At 42.5% G+C, this 19,111-nt stretch overlaps 1 protein-coding gene across 3 annotated transcripts in view; it reads right to left on the bottom strand.

Annotated features, from left to right (window-relative positions):
* The window catches only part of PELI3 (pellino E3 ubiquitin protein ligase family member 3), a 402,032-nt gene that overhangs the window by 265,078 nt on the left and 117,843 nt on the right, over nt 1-19,111 (bottom strand). For all 3 annotated transcript variants that reach the window (XM_085625438.1, XM_085625439.1, XM_085625437.1), the window contains exon 2: nt 5,656-5,811. In XM_085625438.1, the coding sequence (XP_085481564.1) occupies nt 5,656-5,810 (155 nt within the window). In that variant the 5' untranslated portion in view covers nt 5,811. The remainder of the gene's footprint in view (nt 1-5,655; nt 5,812-19,111) is intronic.

The following is a 19,111-nucleotide window of genomic DNA, read 5'->3' as shown; positions in this document are numbered from 1 at the left end:
GCTTTTCTCATCCACTCTGTCTCATCAAAGCACCCTCTTCTCCAATGTGCTCTAACAATCAATGCACAATTGCTTTCTGTGTCATTCCTGTCAGGTGTGTCTTATTGTATTACAAGTCTTCTGGGCCCAGTTGCATAGTTATCAATGCCATCTATACCCAACTGCATTTTGAGTCATCCTGTCAAACTCCATTTAATCACTGATGTCATCTGTTCTCCATTGCTTTTTAAGCCACCTGCACCCTATACATTTTTAGTCATTTTTGCACCCAAATGCATTTCGCGTCATCGGTGGGCAACTAACTTTGAGTCACTGGAGTGGAGTAGCATTTTGAGACACCTTTGTCCGAGTGCATTTTTAACCTTCTGTGTCTAACTGCATTAAGAGTCTTAAGTACTGATTACATTTTAAGTGATTACATTTTAAGTCTTCAATGCCAAATTTCTTTCTGTTCACCTGTTAGCAATTGTATTATGAAGCATCACTACACAGTTGCATTAAAAATCATCTGAGCAGAAAAGTGAACTGTTTGGGTACTGCTGCTTTCCATCTGTACCAGTGTTTATGTTGGTTATGGTTATGTAAAAGTGTATTTGGGTGTAATATGAAAACTGAGCATTGTATTCACGCTGATTTACAGTAATTGATTTGCTCGGATATAGCCTGCTGTTGCGGGAGCTCGGTGCATCTATAACTGTAATGTCATTGACTTGCTGACCTGAATAAACAAATATAAAAAATAAAAAAATCATCTGAGCAGAGTTGCATTTTGAAGAATCAGTGCACAACTGAAACATCTGTGCCCAACTGCATTTGAGTCATCTCTGTAATTTGCACCCCATTACATTTTGCATCATCTATGTAAACTGTACCACACTGAATTTTGGGTAATCAAAGCCCAGTTGTATTTTGTGTCTTCTGTACCAAAATGCATTTCGAGTCTTCTGTGTCTCCAACTGCATTCTGAGACACAAGCCTTGTTGCATTTTGATCCAGAACTGAAACACACAGGTATTCCACAATTTCCAGTAAGTCATACTCCACGCCCCAAGACCAAAATCCATAAACACCCTCAAACACAGTGCCTACAGCCTCATTTTCATTGACAGCAATGATACACACATGCCTAAACACCCCCTTGGCCTTAATCCTATAATGTTCATAAATACACACACCACCACAAACATGCAGTTGACATTTCTGCTCTCCTGAAACACAACCCCTGTGTCACTCTTAATCACTGAGCCCTGACACAACCCCGGGTCTACATCCCTCACAAAACATCGCTGTCAAGTCTAATCTATGAAACTCTTTAATGAACCTCTCCTCTTCCTAAAAGCTTACATCCCATAAGTTTGGACTTGTGGGCAACTTTGGCAGTAACCTTGAACTCCGAATCCCCGACCATATTGACTAAATGAATTTCACAAATTCCCTAGTGTAAAACCAAAAGTCAATCATCATGCTCTTCACAAGACCAAAATTTAGTAGTGCAACATCAGAAACATGAAGACTTAGAATGTCATTATCTCACCCATAAACTTCATATGCCTCAATGCTGACCACTCTGCATTTCACACGTTCAAAGACAAAACCAAATATTGCTTCAAGACCACTGAAGAAGCTGAAAACGAAACCAAAGTACGGTTCAGATGATCAAGCATTGTATTAATCCATTCCCGCTGCTCATAAGCCCTGGTTGTTACAAGAAATCAATAAATATTACCATTGCATCAAAAAGAGTTGTAACATGCAACACAAATCTTGATGTTGTAAACAAAGCCAACTGTACCATTTACACTACCCTGAGCATTGCTTCCCGCTAACATCGTCCATCCTCAAGTCTTTTCATAAAATAATGACACACTCCCTTTCTTTCTCATAAATTTGCCTTCACAACAGCTTAAAACCTACTTGAAAATAATCTACATCTCTCTCAGTTGGGCAATATTTTTTCCTTTCTGAAAACTTGACAAACCCTCCTCTTCTCTAAAAAACGCAGCATAGACCCAGACTATCGGCGCAGTTAAAACTGCATTACTCCGTCCTTCACATGGGCTTCAAATGTGCTAGCACACTGAAATTTCATAAACATATATATAATCACAACCTCCTACAAGCCTACCAGTTAGGCTTCTGAACCTTCTGTTGCGCAGAGACACTTCAGGTTGACGGCATTGGTTAAAAAAAATTACTAAAGTGACTCGTGCTTCACCATCGATCACATGGTCCTTCTCAACACCATCTACCCCATATGTAAGCACCTCTAGCATAGGCCTTTGCTTCTTTGGCTTCTTTCTATCCATTCAAGCACAAATACACCAAGGATCAAAAACGCTTCTCGCATTTAAGAGATTATTTTATCACAGATGAGCGAGAATGTAACAGCACAGCGTTTCTGTGTCTTTTCATGTGAATCTGGTAATTTTATTCAGACAGCAGTCTGTGGATCAGCCAGCAGATACTTGCATGAGCCTGTGCAAAATAGGGGCTGCCTGGGAGTGATAAATGTAGAGTCTGTTTTTGTCCTGAAACTCTGCTACTAGATGAACTGTGACCGTATGCAAGATTTCTTTTCCACTGGACAGTAAAACATTTGATTTGGTTCTGTGCAAAAAATACTCAATTGCACTGCAAATATTATATGGACTGTGTTTGCTAAACACAAAACATAATCTGCGCTATTAAACTTCCAAGCGTATGGTCTACTGGTCCCCCCAAAAATAGGCTTCCTTAACAGTTCGACTCTACTTTTGAATCTACTAAAATCTACTGACATCATATAATTACCCTTCAACTGTTTGCTGCTCTCTACATTTGAATTAACAGATCACTCGATTTTGGCAGCACACATTTTTAGGTCTCGCCTATGCAGTGTGCATGCGCTGCCCATGCGCTAGATAGGAGGGGACCTCTTGTAATGAACTCGCTTTTTGGGCCAAAAGCGTGCAAGCGTTGCATTGCTTTCAATGGCAACACGAGCACGTTTGGCGATTCTGTTGCAGGAGCGAGCTTGAAACAATCTTTTTGTAATTAACTTGCAAACAGATGGTGCCCTTGGCTCGCTCCCACAAGGGAAACGCTCTGTGAGTCTTGCTCGTTCTCTTTTGGAATAAATCCTGATATTGTGCTCCCGTCTGTAAACCGATTTGCCTAAAGCCCTTTCTGAAACCTGACATATACATTGGGGGTGTGGGGGCGAAAAATGAGGGGGGTGGGTCTTTATCGGTGCAGCAAAAGGCAAATTTTGCAGGTAGCAAAAAAGGATGGTGTTTAGTTTCTTCTCCCTGTATGTCAGTCCCTCCGTCTTCAGCCTTCATTCTCCGGGGATGAGTTTATTTACCACGCTTGCTACCGGGCTGTCCTTATCCATTCTCTGTGTTTAATATTAGAGATAAAAGAAATAACGGATCCAAGGCTTGTCAAGCGCACGGTCGCGACTGCAGCATGCGGAAGTCGAGGGGGAAGCAAATGGTGTCTGTGATAACATCAATTCCAGAGACCGTCCGTCACCTTAGCAGTCCGAGGTGCCCTGATTGTGTTTAAATCCGTAGTTGGGACGTTTACAGGCAAGTGCTAAGCAGATCTATGGATGTATTTGTGAATCGAGTGTTGCGCTGGGAGATGCGCTTGTTTTTTTTCTGTTTTTTTTCTTCGTCAGTATTGAGTCCCATTAGACATGGGGATGATTAAGGCGTGTGCCGCCCTTCAATCCCTTTTAGAAAGGACGTCTTTTCTCCAAACCTTCTGTCTTCCAGTTTCTGTAACACTTTGGCATGTTTCATATCGTTGACTCATAGGCTACGAAATACCCGTGACTGCTGGAAATTCTGCAATTCAATTATTTCGAAATATCATGTTGGGCATTAAGTAAATCGCTGGGTGCTGGAGTTTACCTTGGGTGCTGATGTTACACCTGGACAACCGTAAGCCTCTTGAGAAGCGTTTGGCTCCTGCACTGAACTATATGTACCAGATTTTATGGTAATAGTGCACTGGCCCTTTAGAATTAAACTACTTACTTTAGTTACCATGCCATTATTTGTGACTCTCTTCAGCAGTTAACCTCCTGGTCCATTATTTATGAAAGAATGGTGGGCAGGGGATATAGCTTGTGCCTGGGGATAGCAATTTAAAAAAATACTACAACAGCACCCAGGGAAAGGCATGCTCTTAGTTCTGTCGCAGTGCTTTCACTGTAGTTTGTGAAAGAAGAGTGCTATATGCTTGCCTGGGCGACCACTACCTGTAACTGTCTGTGATGCTGGTTTAGCCATCCCAAATCGAACCATTGCAAGTAGTGCTAGGGCTGTTCTCCTTGCGAGCTGCCATGCAGGTTATAGAAACTACTCCGGTAAGTCGAGCTTTCTGAAGTTTTTAATCACACGTTCGCAGTAAAATTTGGCAACCTTGTCACCATATTGTATACAACATAGAGACGTGAGGATTCTTGCTACTGCAATCACGTATTGATGCTGCAGCATTTATGTGGCTTTTGATTAATCACTTTGTTAGTACACGGCAACCTCGTTACCTTATACTCGGTAACCTTGTCACCACATTATATACCACGTATATACGTGTGGGTCACGCTACGGTAATCACGTATTGAAGTTGCAACGCTCCTGTGGCTATTGGCTATGTTGAGTGTGTGAGCATGCTAATAGGGGATAATCTGCTGCATGGCTAAACTTATAAGGTCCCAAAGGCGATACCTATTGGCTATGCCAATGCTTGTTATTTGTGAGCTGTCAATTTACAAATCACTGACATTAGGTCTGTCTATTTGGTTCAGTTGAATAACAGAAGGATTACACGTCGAATACTTTATTGTAAGATCTGTTAAGTTATGGACCTTCAGAGCTAGCTATATAATTAAAATTTTTCAAGGCCTAAATATTCGTGCATATCTTACCCTTTTCTGTCAAGTATCACGTCCCCAAAATGTTTTAACCTTACTTAAAAGATTATAGGCTTTACCTGGAACATTTAGCAGTCTTGCAGGTTGAATAAGAGATCACATACACTAGTATGTTGACAAATTTCCATATCTCGTTTGGAATGTGGCATCCACGTTGCTGCCTGGTCCCTAGTCTACTGTTAAAAGTCTGCTGTCTTCCTCAAGCCAGACTTCAACCAAGTCGTAGGAGTAAGATGCAACCACAGAACAATATGCACTTGGATGTCTTTTCTCCCCTCCCTGACCGCAAATGCCAAGTCACTGGATTTCACACATCAACCGTCTGCCTATGCACTTGTAACACACATAAGGGCACGTAACTCTGTTGCCCCTATAAAGCACTTTGCTTCCGACTTAGGGCTAAGGTCATGCAGTAGAAATATCCTCGATATAAAATCTAATGCATAAATACTTCCATACTACTTTTTGTCCCTCTTTCGATATCCCAATTCAAAGAACCAAATGCAATAATTTGTAAACTATTTTGGGATTTTTGACCCTTCACTGGACTGAATGTATTGCTAATGTGGCTTGCATTCTGTTTCTTGGTCATTCAAACTGTCTCTCCTGAAGTTTCAAATGTTGTCATAATACAGTACTCGTTAATTTCCAAAAATAAGTGTCAGCCGTACACTACATATATGAATGCAATTTACAACAGACTTGGACTCCACAAAGTCAATGATGATCGTTACCCCAATACGATGAGTTCACCATATTTCACCGAATCCTTATTTAATATGAAGGCCTCCCCAGGAGACGAGAAGATCTGAGAGGCTTTGGCACAGGTGCGGCGGAGATCCAGGGTCTGTGAGGACACCGCGTCAGCTGTGCTCCCTTCCAGAACCATCCTGCGAGAAAGGGAGAGAAGACGGAGAAGGTACACATGACACTAGAGAAGATAAAAACAGAATAGCTCCGTCTAAAAACCTCCCTCCGTGGTCTGTGGGGAAAAGGATTGTGCATTTCTGTGTCTAGAGAATGGCACTACCATTTAATGCAAATTATCCACTACATCGCAGGGAATTTCTTGAAATCACTTTCATGTTTCGGATAGGAAAACAGTACACTCGCTCAATACAAACCTTTCACTGTCTCCAGGGTAAAAACAATGGTTTGTTTTATGTAATCTTTAAACTGTTTCTGTAGGGAAATTGGGCAGAATAAAGGGATGGTTCATGTGGTGCCACCTCTCCACTTACTGTGGAACATAAAGAGATGGATCTTAGATGAAAGGCACTGATCATCGCATGCTCATCCTCCTTGGGCTCCAAGATAAAAAAAAGGTCTGTGTGATTCCTGCTATCATTCTATTGCCCCTGTATTAAAATGTCAGGTTAATTCCATCCACACTTTGAGTGATCAGTGTTAGAGAGGTCGAGGAGGCTGCTAGCACAAGCACAATTGTCCCAGAAATAAATGGTTTATCCTTCAACATCACTGTGGGATACAGATATAGGGTTGTTTCCTGCCAGCCTTCCCTTTTGGGCAAGAAATGCTGAGCAATTTCTTGCTATCTCTCTAAAGTCAGTAGGTTTAAATTAAAAAATGCAGCCCCAATTAATGCCACCCCTCAATTCACTAAAATATAATAAAGATTAGTTATTTCATACCACCCATTCACACTCTCTGGAGTAAATATGGATGGTCATTGCATGCTACTTTCTTTCAATCTCTAAGTTTTCTGTGTTATTCACTCAAATCCATGCACCATCTTCAGTGATGAAACAGGTGAGTGATTTCATGCTGGGTTCAAACAAAAGCTGCCTCGTCCATGCTATACTTTCACTATGTAAGGGTAAAAGGTTTACTAAGGTTTAATAAGTAAAATCCTGGCCTCCAGATTGCTCCCACTCATGCCCAAATTAGTATACCCGGACCACGCAGGGTTTATACCAGGCAGAAACACAGCGCTGAACCTCAGACGGCTCCTCTCCATATTAGAGTATGAGGCCCATGAACACGGTAGGGCAGCGGCCTTTGAATGTGATATCGTAAAAGCCTTGGATAGCCCAGAATGGCGGTTCCTTTATGGAGTAATGTCCAAAATGAAACTGGGTCAGGGTTTTTTAGCATGGATTAATCTGTTGTACATAGAACCCACAGCAAGAGTTCAAACAGGGCGGACAATATTGGAGAGTTACAAAGTAGGCCAAGGAACGTAACAAGGGTGCCCACTGTCATCTCTGTTGTTTGCCTTGGCAATGGAGCCATTGGCCTGCCTGGCACGAAAAGAGGGCAGATACAGGGCCATACAAGTTGACAACCACAGACACCAAATATCCCTATAGACTGATGACCTCATTTTATTTCTCAGGGACATAGAGGTGGATCTGATGGGTGCCAGGACTATGTTATGAGAATTTGGAGTTTGGTCTTGCTTAAGAGTGAATTTGCAGGAATCGCACCTCTTTCCCTGAGAGGCTGACGCTCTCCGGCCAGACGGACTAGGGGACCTTTGCTGGGAACCTGGCTTCCTACCATATTTAGGGGTAAAAATATATTATGACAGTCAGAATTTACTAAACGGTAACGTGGGTCTGGCAATCAGATCCTTACAAGCTTGCACCCAGTTTTGGTGAACGCTCCCACTCTCGTGGTAGGCAGAGTGGCCCTACTAAAAATGGTGGCCCTCCCCAGCCTACTTTATTTCTGCACAGTACTGCCGACCTGGATTCCCAGAGTAGTCTTCAAAAAGCTTGATTCTTTAGTCACGTCGATCCTTATGGGCTCAGGACGCAGACAGGTGGCACTAGCTAAAGTACAACATCCATCTAATTATGGAGGGCTGGCAGTACCAGAGTTCGAATCCTATTATCTAGCAGTCCAACTCCAGTGGTACACTCAGTGGCTTGCGAGTCGACACACCCCAACTCGAGCAGTGGAGGCGTTTGCCCCAAATCTTCCCAAGTTGATGGGAGCATCTCTGAGAACTCTGCAGACCTCGGAAGGGGACACGCAAGAATTCAGGTTGACACAGGGCTGCCGGACCTGCTGCTTGCAAAAAACACGCACCCGGATCCCCTACTCCCCGGCCATATCCCTAAAGATGTTGACCTGCTTACCAAATGGTGGAAATTGTGAGGGCCTGACTAGGTGGGTGAAGGCAGGTGTGGAAAACGTATAGGACATGTTTCACGATGGTGCGCTCCTCCCGTTTTAAGAATTCAGAGAAGAATTTGATCTCCCTCAGGGGCATTTTCTCCTGCATAGAGCAGTGACAGGGCCACTCCGCACACACTGGAAGACCAGTATGTCAGAACCACACCAACGCAACACTTGTCACTATAAGATAAGGGAGGAAGGCACAGTTAAGGCTATACAGAGCGATACCCAACAACACACTACAACCTCTAGAGATGCTGAAGGACCAGTGGGAGACAGATCTGGGAATCACCACACCAAAAAAGACTGAGGAAATATCTTGGCGAGAGTACCAAAAGTATCCAGAAATGCATGATTCAAGCTGATTAACTACTTTTCCCTTTATAGAGCACACTTGACCCCAGGTCATATTACCAGGTACTTCCACACAGAGGGAACGGCCTGCCCGAGATGTGGGGCCATAGGTGCGGAGTTAAACCACATGATCTGGGACTGTCCTTCTTTAGTACATTACTGGGAGGAGGTCACAAAAGTGGTGGCAAACACGATTTCCAGGGAGGTCTCCTGTGCTATGGGACACTGCATACTGAACTGGTTCCTTCACAATGCCAAAACAAAGGTCACAAGTAGATTCCGGGACTTCGCCTTTATACTTGCAAAGCACAAGATAACAAGAAACTGGAAATTCCCTAGAGGGCCCAAAATAGTCGGGTGGTGGAAAGAGCTAAAGAAATGGGAGGTATAAGAAGAGTAAGTGCTCCCAGGGACACCCACCCAACCAGACATCACAAACCACACCATTGTATGGAGCGTTAAGCTAGAGGGTAACTCCCTGACTATCGTAAGGTATCCTCTTCAGTGTGTTTGAAGTGCGATGGGATTGTGGAACTCTTCATTACAGATATCATTCAAACACCAGCAAATGAATGTTAAACTATGTTAATGATAAAGTATCAACTTGCAACATGAAATGTAAAAACCCAATAAACAAATTTAAACAAAAAAAAAAAAGAAGAAGAGTAAGTGCTACTTAGAGAAGCTAGGAGGGGCATTCGGACTACTGACATAGCGCAGGCTTGGGAGGTATTAGTGGACTCCTTGAAGGACCTGGAAACACATACTTGGGATGCTCTTTGCTGAATATTCGGAAAGCCGCCGGCAAGCAAGAAAGTGAGTTGCTGATTGTGGTCACCCCACTCCAGAAGGCTGCCTGGCGCCGACCCCCTTCTGTCCAGATTGCCTAGCTTATCCCCACACGCCTGATGGCTCATATTGTGTATGCTCCCCCTCTGACTGTAAGAGATATACTGATAACACCAGATTAAATGACCAACAATAAGCTAACCTTCATTATATTTCCTTTGCAAAATGGTATCGACTCATGTTACGAGGAAGGGGGGAAACTTAAGTTGCAATGTAAATACAGTTGGTATTTTTATTAAGAAAAAGCGCAACAAATCCATTGTAAAAATAAGACCTAATAGGCAATCTTGTCAAAACTGGATGCATGTGGTACTACTGGCAAAGCTTTCAATACATTTTGTTTAAAAAAAGGGTAAAAGGTTTAATGACCTTTACGTGCATTAGAATGCAGCCAGACAAAGAGATAAGAAGTCAAATTAAAATATAAAACATAAAAAAAACATAGCGCAGCTTACCTTCCTGAGGACAGAGAAGACTACAGGAAGACATATGTGGGAGAATAATTTATTCTATTTCCAAAAGAAATTGAAAACAGATTAAAGGTATTGGAACCTGAAATTCTTGGTGTGGTGAACCTTTGTCGGAGGTGCCTCACAAGTAAGGACTGGGACAAGGAGGACTCCGAATCAGGGGAATGAAGGTTATCAGTAAGCAATAGGGTCATTCCTGGCAAACCCCTGAGCAGGTACCCGAATTCAAACTATTGCAAGAATCAAAAACAACCCAATAAATTCACTCTTAGCAAACTTTGGCAGGGCAAAATTCACCACTGGAATTTACTGGGAAGATTGGGGAAGAGAGTTGAGAGGTTCTAATGCACAATAAATTCCATACCCCTTTCGTCCCCCTTGCGCTTTCCTTCCTTACTTATTGCGGCCGTCCTGTCTCACCAGGCAACCAATAACTAGTCCAATTAAAATAGAAAATCCTCTCCCCTCCACTCCTCCTGTTCTGTTTTGTCTTACTAGCATGGAAGCGTCTGTGTGCAGGGCGCAGGGTGAATCATACATCATCAAGTTAGTAGGACGAGATTGCTGCAGTCATAGCAATGGTGTTTTATTTTATCCAGGGTTGCGAGGCACTATCTTCAGCCCATTGTGATTCCAAGCAAGGAACAGCTTGCATGGGGGCATGCAACTCAGTCCTGGCAACTCTCCCTTAGGCGCAGTCTAGATGGCGTCCGGCGGGTCCTGAATGGCTAGGGCTATCCTTCCCTGTGCAGAGGGGTGCTTTGGATGCTCTTTGCTGCATATTTAGAAAGCGGCCGGCAAGAAAGGAAGTGAGTCGCCGATAGTGGTCACAACTTTTCTTGATGCTTATATTGTTACTTATACTTCTGTATTAACATGTTGATTCGTACAAATAGATGTCTACATCTATTGGTTGATCGTGGATGTGCTTACCTGGTTGGTTTGATTTCCAGGATTAGACTTCCTAATTTAACCGGGTCTAATTTTCTGTGGCTTGTGCTATTTGTCAGTGTGGAAGGATGCCAGAGGAGGTCCATGTCATCCTCCTCCTCAGTTGAGGGTGGACTCATTCCAGCCAGGAGGAATAAGTCTCCTGTGTCTCCCTAGCCTATGGTGGATGACTGCCTTGATGACGGCAGAGGAAGTTCAAAAGATGATTGATGCAGTATTAAAAATGAGCTCTAAATAACAGAGAGAAGACACATAAAGGCTTTGACAGTCATTCTCCTGAATCTTCCTCTGCATCAGATGATACCCTCAGGAAAATAAGCAAGACGGGAGGAGATTCCAGAAACTCCCAGCCACATCAGGCACAGTTTGGGGTTTCAGCCATTTCCGGGACAGCATAAAGAAAACATGCTGTTGCCTCAATATATGAAACCACCAATGATTTCGATGCCACTAAATTCTAAGTTCAAAGACATGATTTGGGGGGAATGGAAAGAGCTAGAGTGGAAGTACCCAGGTTTCTTGAGAAGCTATTTTTTCTGGATGAAACAAACATGACTCTGCCCAATACTCTTGATGTGAATTCTATTTTGGCAACCCTAACTGGAAGACCCTCTTTAAACCCGCAGGAATGTTCTCCTTTTGATGCTACTGACAAAAAAGGTGAACAGCACTTTGAAGAAGGTGTTTGCAGCTCAAAACCTTTCATTGAGAACTGACACTTTTGCAGCCTTTTTGGGTTAATCTTTAATAAAGGATTTTGATGGGCTGTCAAGAGGCATACAAGATGGCAAGGAATGTTTAGATTTGCTCGTTGCCATGGAGCGCAAGGCAAAATTCTTAGAAGACATTTTTTCTGATGTCCTGAGAACACCTTATGTAGCTCCTACAGCAGTAGCTGCGGCCTGAAGAAACCTATGGAAAATTGAGATTGGGTGCATCGGAAAATATGTCTTTATTGAAGATACCCTTAATGGCAAGGGGCTGTGCGGGGAGAAATTAGATGAGATGATAACCAAAGCTTTTAAAGGTGTAAGCATGCCCTTCCCCATGAGGGCAAACTATCCTCATCTTCATACCATCACAGATCTTTGGGTCATTCATCCAGATAGTCTCATGAGAAACACTAAAGATTTCCTTATCAAAGGAGATTCCAGCCACAGATGCAAACAAGGAACATCGATGCAAGGGAGGATCTAAGAAAGGTCATGACTAGTCCAATTCTCTAGCTCAATGGGATCCAGCTGGTGGAAGGATTCATATATTTGCAGATGGCAGAGCTCAATACATTAGCAACCAGTGGGTCTTAGGATGCTTACCAGATAGACTTTTCTTGAAGTAGTTTCTCTTTATTTTTCTTAAAAGGATTTTTCTTTATTTTCCCCAAAACACAGGATCATAGCCATAGCTTCGAATTGAAACACGAGGACCACACAAGTTGCGGGTTACCATGCCACTGCTGAGATTTTACACCATATAGAGGTTTTCCGAATATTGGATTTTCAAGCACCTGAACTGTGCAAACATCTTATGAACTTGCCTTGTGCCACAGTGTGAAGCCCTGAAGAAGTCTCTTCGGGAGACGAAACGCGTTAGCTATGGCTATGATCCTCTGTTTTGGGGAAAATAAAGAAAAATCCTTTTAAGAAAAATAAAGAGAAACTACTTCAAGAAACTCACATCTTGGATTTAGATGTCTTTTCATGTGCTAATTGTCTTGAACTTTGATATGGCATGTTTATATTATACTGTATAGTGCTGAACCTTTTGCATTTAATGTTATTATAGGACTTGTTCCTAGTTAAGGAGTATAGAGGGAAGTGCTCCTTGGTTCCTTGCACTATTCGATACTTTGAGACACTGTTCATTTGTTGGGTGCGGTCTCTAATAGCCTCTACCCTCATTCTTTTGGTTTTCAGATTCTTACTACAATAGATTTGCGGAATGCCTACCACCATATCCCTATTGCGACAGAGCATCAGATACATTTGTGCTTCTCAATAGGGGGACATCATTTCTGCATTGTAGTTCTTACTTTCAGTCTGACATCTGCATCAAGAGTATTAACAAAAAGGTGCTGGCTTTGCTGGTCACCTTGCTTCATCAAGACAGCGGTTTCATTCACCACTATCTGGACAACTGGCTAATCAACACGGTTCAGAGGAGTTGGTCCAGCTGCACATTCAAGAGTTTTAAGCTTTTTGCAGCACCAGGGATTTTTATTAAACCTGGAAAAATCACTGTTAGTTCTGTCTCAAGACTGACTTTTTATAGGAGCTCAATTCTGTACAGACCAAGATTTGGTTACTTTGGCTCAGCCGAGGATTACAAAGATCCAGTCATACATAAGAACTCTCCTTGATCAAACAGCTCTCAACGTTTCCTCATATTTTTTTTCCTTGTGTATTCAGGTTCAAGGAGACGTAGCCTCCACCATCGTTCTCATCCCTTGGCTCGGTTCCACTTTTAGAATCTAGTGAGATTAATTCTAATCCTTTAACGATGAATCTATGTCAGAGGGTCAATTGTCACAGGAAGTGAGACAACATCTTCATTGGTGGCTGATCCCATCATACCTGTAAAAAGTGGTTTCACTTGAGTATAATGCTCCCTTAGTCATCACAACAGACGCCACTCTTTCAGTTTTGGGAGCTTACCTCAGGCATCATCAGCCCAGGGGGTCTCTAAGTCACAGTAGGAGCACATCCATCTAGAAGGAGTAGGAGGCTGTTCATTAAGCTCTGATAGCCTTCTCTCATCACATAACCGGGAGAGTGATATTAATCAAGACAGACATTATTACCACCCAGGCTTACCTGATAAAAGAAGCCGGGACAAGATCAGACTCCTTGGTAAAGAGCTCAGTAGGATATTTTGATGCAAAAAGAAGAATTGATGGACAGAATGTTGAAAAATGTCCATCATTTACCCCAGTACAGAGATCTGGGCCTAATCCATTGTTTTTTTTGCTCAGAATGCCATTCCAGTTTAAACCCAGCCATGTGCAAATCAGTATTGGTCCTGCTCCCCATGTGAAGAGTCCAGTCCAAACTGCCAGGCCAGGTCCTCCCTGGAGCACATACAAGAATCCTAGGATTGGTTTCAGGGTATTACCCCAAGACAGTCAGGCTAGCTTGACTCCAGTGGCATGGAGAGCACGGGACCCACGTCTGGGCATACCTGTCCCACTTGGGGAGGCAGATGCAAAAAGAACATTTGATGGATAGAATGTTGAACAATGTCAAACATTCATCCCCAGTACAGGGATGTGGGCCTAAACTAATCGTTTTTTTTGCTCCCCATGCCATCCCAGTTGAAACCCAGCCATCTGCAAATCAGTATTGATTTGCATATGGCGGGGTTCAAACTGGGGTGGCGTAGTGAGCAAAAGAACAATGGATTTACCCAGATCTCTTGATTGGGGGTGAATGTTTGATTCATTCAGCATTCCGTACATCATTTGTTACCTCAGCACTTTTTGCCCTAAGTGGGATGGGTATGTCCAGACATGGGTCCCTTGCTCGCTGTGCCACTGGATTTAAGTTAGCCTAGCTGATGAGGGATCTTACCCTGAAATTGGTCCCAGGGTGCTTGTTTCCGGTCCAGGATGTACCCGGCTTGGCAGTTCGGGCTAGACTGTTCCCATGAGGAACAGGGTCAAGACTGATTTGCATATGGCTGGGTCCAACCTGGGGTGGCGCAGTGAGCAAAGGAACTATGGATTTTACCCAGATCTCATGACTGGGATTAAATGTTTGATACATTCAGCATTCCGTCCATCATTTGTTGCCGCAGCACAGGATATTTAGATGAGCAAAAAAACAGATTACCTCAATTTCAGCAATCCACATTCAGGAGTTCCTCAATGTCATAACAGACTCACTGAGCAGGGGCATTCCCTCTTCAACAAACGTTTGCCGTCATCCAGCAATCTTCTCTCAGATTGTCAGGAAACAAGAGTTACCTGTATTTGACTTTTTCACAACCAGTGTGCATGCACTGGTGGACAGGTATTGATACAGTAGGAAGAAACATCAGGCATGGGTGTAGATGCTCTTTCCTGCAGGTGACCCCCGAGGCTTCTCTTTGCTTTTCCTTCTTTTACTCTTCATTTGAAGTTTCTTGTAAGGCCCGGCGGCATGGAGGGACTGCGATATTGATTCAACCGACATGGGCCTGCTCATCTTGGTTTCGTCTCCTGACATCCTTAAAGGAGGAGGAATGAAGATTTCCGACCATCAACTTTAAAGGCTTACTCAAGCGGACTTATATCTGCTTATTTCCTTCTTGCAAGATGGGGCTATTTCTGGGTTAAGAACTTCCATTCTTCAGATCCAATGGGCCTCTATTAGAGCATTCCGGTCCTCCTGGGGTCATCTGCTTGATTCGGAGTCTTTGGTGCCTATATTTTGTAAGGGGTTTATAAATATTCATCCTGATCCTCCTTGTCAACTTCTTTCTAGGGCTCTTCTTCTGGTTTTAGAAGCACTAAAGTTCCCTCCTTTTGAGCCTTCAGTACAGGGGAATTTTAAAACCTTATTGATGTAGACGTTCTTTCTAGAAGCAATCTCTTCAGGATGATGATTGGGGGAGTTAGCGGCATCATCATGCAGTCACCCTTTTTGTCAAAATGTTTCAAGACAGAATCATCTTATGTCTCATTCCTTCATTTTTACCAACGGTATACCGCACTTTTACCCAACCCAAGTTTCTAAGAAAGAAGAGGTTCTTCACAATTTAGATGCTAGGAGGGCTGTCCTGATCTCTCTTGAGAGGATAGCTGATTTTTGGATGTCAGAGTCCATATTTGTAAATTTCTTTCCTGCTGGAAAGGGTATAAACCAGCAGTGGCTTCTCAAAGTTGTTGGGTCAAATCTCTAATTCTTCTTGCTTACAAGGCTAGAGGCCATTCCTTTCCAGAGGTTGTAAAGGGCACATCTACCCAAGGAATGACTTCATCCATTGCAGAATTACTAGGTACATCTATTTGAGAGATTTGCAGGGCACGATACAGGCTTCACCATCCACCTTTGTAAATCATTGCAGGATTGGACAGAAAATCGATTTGTACAATGTGTTTGGTTTATGACTCTTATACTCTATCGAAGTAAAAGAGCGGTTCTTTTCTGGGCTGAAGTATGTGTCTTTAATTTAGTTTGTGTATGGTCAAGCATTGAAGTTGTTCTGGGGTTTTGTTTCTCTTGGTGCATCTCATTGAGTAAGCAAGGAAAGCGAGGGGATACGAAGTAATGCTTCAATTACTTACTGGTAATCTATTTTACTCTTAGTCATTACCCTCGCGTTCCTTCCTTAGGTCCCTCCCTTCCTCCCAATACTCCAGGCCAAATACAACAAAAGCGTGCAGAGTTTGTTTCATGAATGGGAGGAGTGGAGGTGAGAGGGACTTTTTTCTTTAATTTGACATGGCTAATATTGGTTGTCTGGTGATGCAGGAATACCTCAATGAGTAAGGAAGGAAAGTGGGGGGGGGGACTCAGAGTAATGCGATTACCGGTAACTGAAGCAATACAAACTGAATTTTGCACGCAAGTCACTATACCACATTCTATTCCTAGAGAAAAACTCAGAATATTTACTGCATGCTGAACATACCACAACTCAATCTGTCAGCACTTGAAATCAGGGACTATTATAACCCTTAGATGTCTGACAAGTTGTTCTGTTGTTTACTGGGTGGGGTGGCATCTGTGTCATTTCATAGAGGTTCTTTTCTATATCTGGGGAAAAAGCAATCACTCACTTCATACAAAATCCCTTGTCCACCACTGCCAAGTAAAGACTCAGAAGTATTTCATCCACTAAACCAAACGCCATCTTAAAGGAAGGATGTGGCGCAGCAGGCAGAGCGGCTACTCGGTACCTGGAGATACGGGTTTGATTCTCTGCATCGGCTCAACATTCTGTGATCCTGGGGAAATCACTTATTCTCCCTGTGCCCTTGGACAGTGCCTAGATACCCTCATGGGTGATAAGCCGTACTATATAAATCCAACAACAATCAAACTCCACTTCTGATTCGTCTGAAACACAGATCTATACCTTCTTTTGTGCCTTTCGCTTCTATTATATATATATATATATATATATATTATCTACTGTCGGTCGCCAGTAGATAGTTATAGTTAGGATCGTGTTTCCATAGGAAATCTCAAAATTCTATTTTGAATAACTTTGGCGCCGGTTGACGAATCCTCGCGAAATTTTCAAAACAAACGGGGCGCTCCGCTCAGCTCCTACCCTGAAATTCTCGGGGTGATTCGTCAAGCGGGGGCCGAGAAAAAAGGGGGTCCCAAAACACGTTTTCCCCATGCATTTTTCCATAGGACCTTTAGTCGAAGGTACAGCCCGAACGGCTGAACAGAATTACTTGAAATTTGGCAGAGAGGTAGTCCTCGGGTCAGGGAAGTGCCTTTTGCAGGTCTGGTGTCAATCTGTTCAGTATTTCCTGAGAAAATAGCATTTAAAAGCATATAAATATCTATACGCGAGCACCGTGCGCGCACGGTGCGCGCATGTGCGCAAGAGGTGCCGTGCACGAGCGAAATTCTGATTGGTTGTTAGATGTCGGTAAACATTCGAATCGGTCGAAATCAGGAAGTGTCGGCCGCCATTTTGTCTCTCGCACTGAAAAGGAAAGGGGGAAAAAAGGTGGAAAACGTGAAAAGGGGGCAGGGAAGAGAGTTCCTGACCCCCTAGCCTTTGTCAGGGGTCACAGAAGGACCCCCAAGTGGAAAAAAAACAATTTATATTTTTTGAAAAAAATCGCGTGGTGGGCGCACGGTGAAAAACCTTGAAAAAAACCCCAAAAATTAATAAATACATAACTTAGCATTTTAAAAAACGTACAAATTCACTTAAAAAACCATAGGTTTCACACACGTTATAGTTAGGAATTAGCATTTAAAAAACCTTGCAAATTCACTTAAAAAACCATAGGTTTCACACAGGTTATAGTTAGGTGGATATTTCACTCGTAAAAAAACAATGAAATTCCCCCGTTATAGTTAGTTCAGATAACTATAACTCACGCGACCGCCACTCTATCACAAGGATGATGTCATCAGTGATGTCATCAGTGATGCCACTGACTATGTCATGAGTGATGTAATATGTGACGTCATGAGCAGTGGATTGCGGGCGTGCGAGTTATAGTTATCTGAACCAACTATAACGGGGGAATTTCATTGTTTTTTTTACGAGTGAAATATCCACCTAACTATAACCTGTGTGAAACCTATGGTTTTTTAAGTGAATTTGCATATATATATATATATATATTTATTTTTATTATTATTATTTATTTATTTAATTATTCACTAAAAAAAAAACATAGGTTTCAGGGACGTTATAGTTAGCTGGACATTTCACTCGTACAAAACCACAGAAAATCCACTGTTATAGTAAGTTCAGCTAACTATAACTCGCACACCCGCAATGCACTGCTCATGAAGTCACATATTACATCATTCATGACATGGCCAGTGACATCACTGATGACATCTCAAATGACACGACAATTAAGTATGGAAATAGTGTGACGCAGAAGCTATGATACCTGACTTCGAACAACAGCGTTCACAGTTCGATGCCCGGCTACAGCGGCACGTTAGCCCACCACTGTGTCACTGTGGGCAACACCTTGCTTAATCTTCCCGACGCCCCCAAGCGCCGACAGACCTTTCCAGGGGTAACTCTACGCTTTACGAATGCTCGTATTTTTTTAATTTAAAATCATACTGATGAGAAATATTTGCACGTTTTTGTTTCTTCTATTTTGAAAGCTATTTCTTTTTATGTCTTCTATTTAGAATTACGGCAATTAATAGATGTATTTAGTCATGAGAATGGAAATGACACGGTTTGCCGCGTATCAATTTTAAAACACTCCAACGCATGTACATATTAAGGACCTTATACGTGTTTGGACCGAAATCGAAACCTTTACCGCATCACATTTTTGTAACTTTTCCCAACACGTGCACAAGTTAAACAGTTAAATTATGGGCACGTGTCAACTGTAAAACGTGACATCTAAATGGGAGAGCCATATCTTCCTTCCATAGACTACACAATAACAAAAAAGTATATAAACCACACCCGTTGATAGATTAGTTTCGTTTTTGTGAGTTATTTACAAGTGTCCATTCAGTGATGCAGGTGCTCTTTTCTAGAGTCGGATTCTTCTTTTGCAGCCGCAAAACATAATCCAGAGTTGTAAGTTGATTGATTATGGCATAGTAGATATTTATAATACGTAGCTATTTGTCAATATTTAAACACTTGTATTTAGAAATGAATATGCTACTTACCAGTATGCATCTGTTCTTGGCATGTAGGGCTGCTGACATTCATATCTGTGCATAGATCGCCGCCTAGTGTTGGGTCCGGATGTTTGCACGTTGTT

This window comes from Triturus cristatus, chromosome 9, assembly GCF_964204655.1.
Source record: "Triturus cristatus chromosome 9, aTriCri1.1, whole genome shotgun sequence".
Classification (NCBI taxonomy): Eukaryota; Metazoa; Chordata; class Amphibia; order Caudata; family Salamandridae; genus Triturus; species Triturus cristatus.
This window is presented reverse-complemented; position numbering and strand designations above follow the sequence as displayed.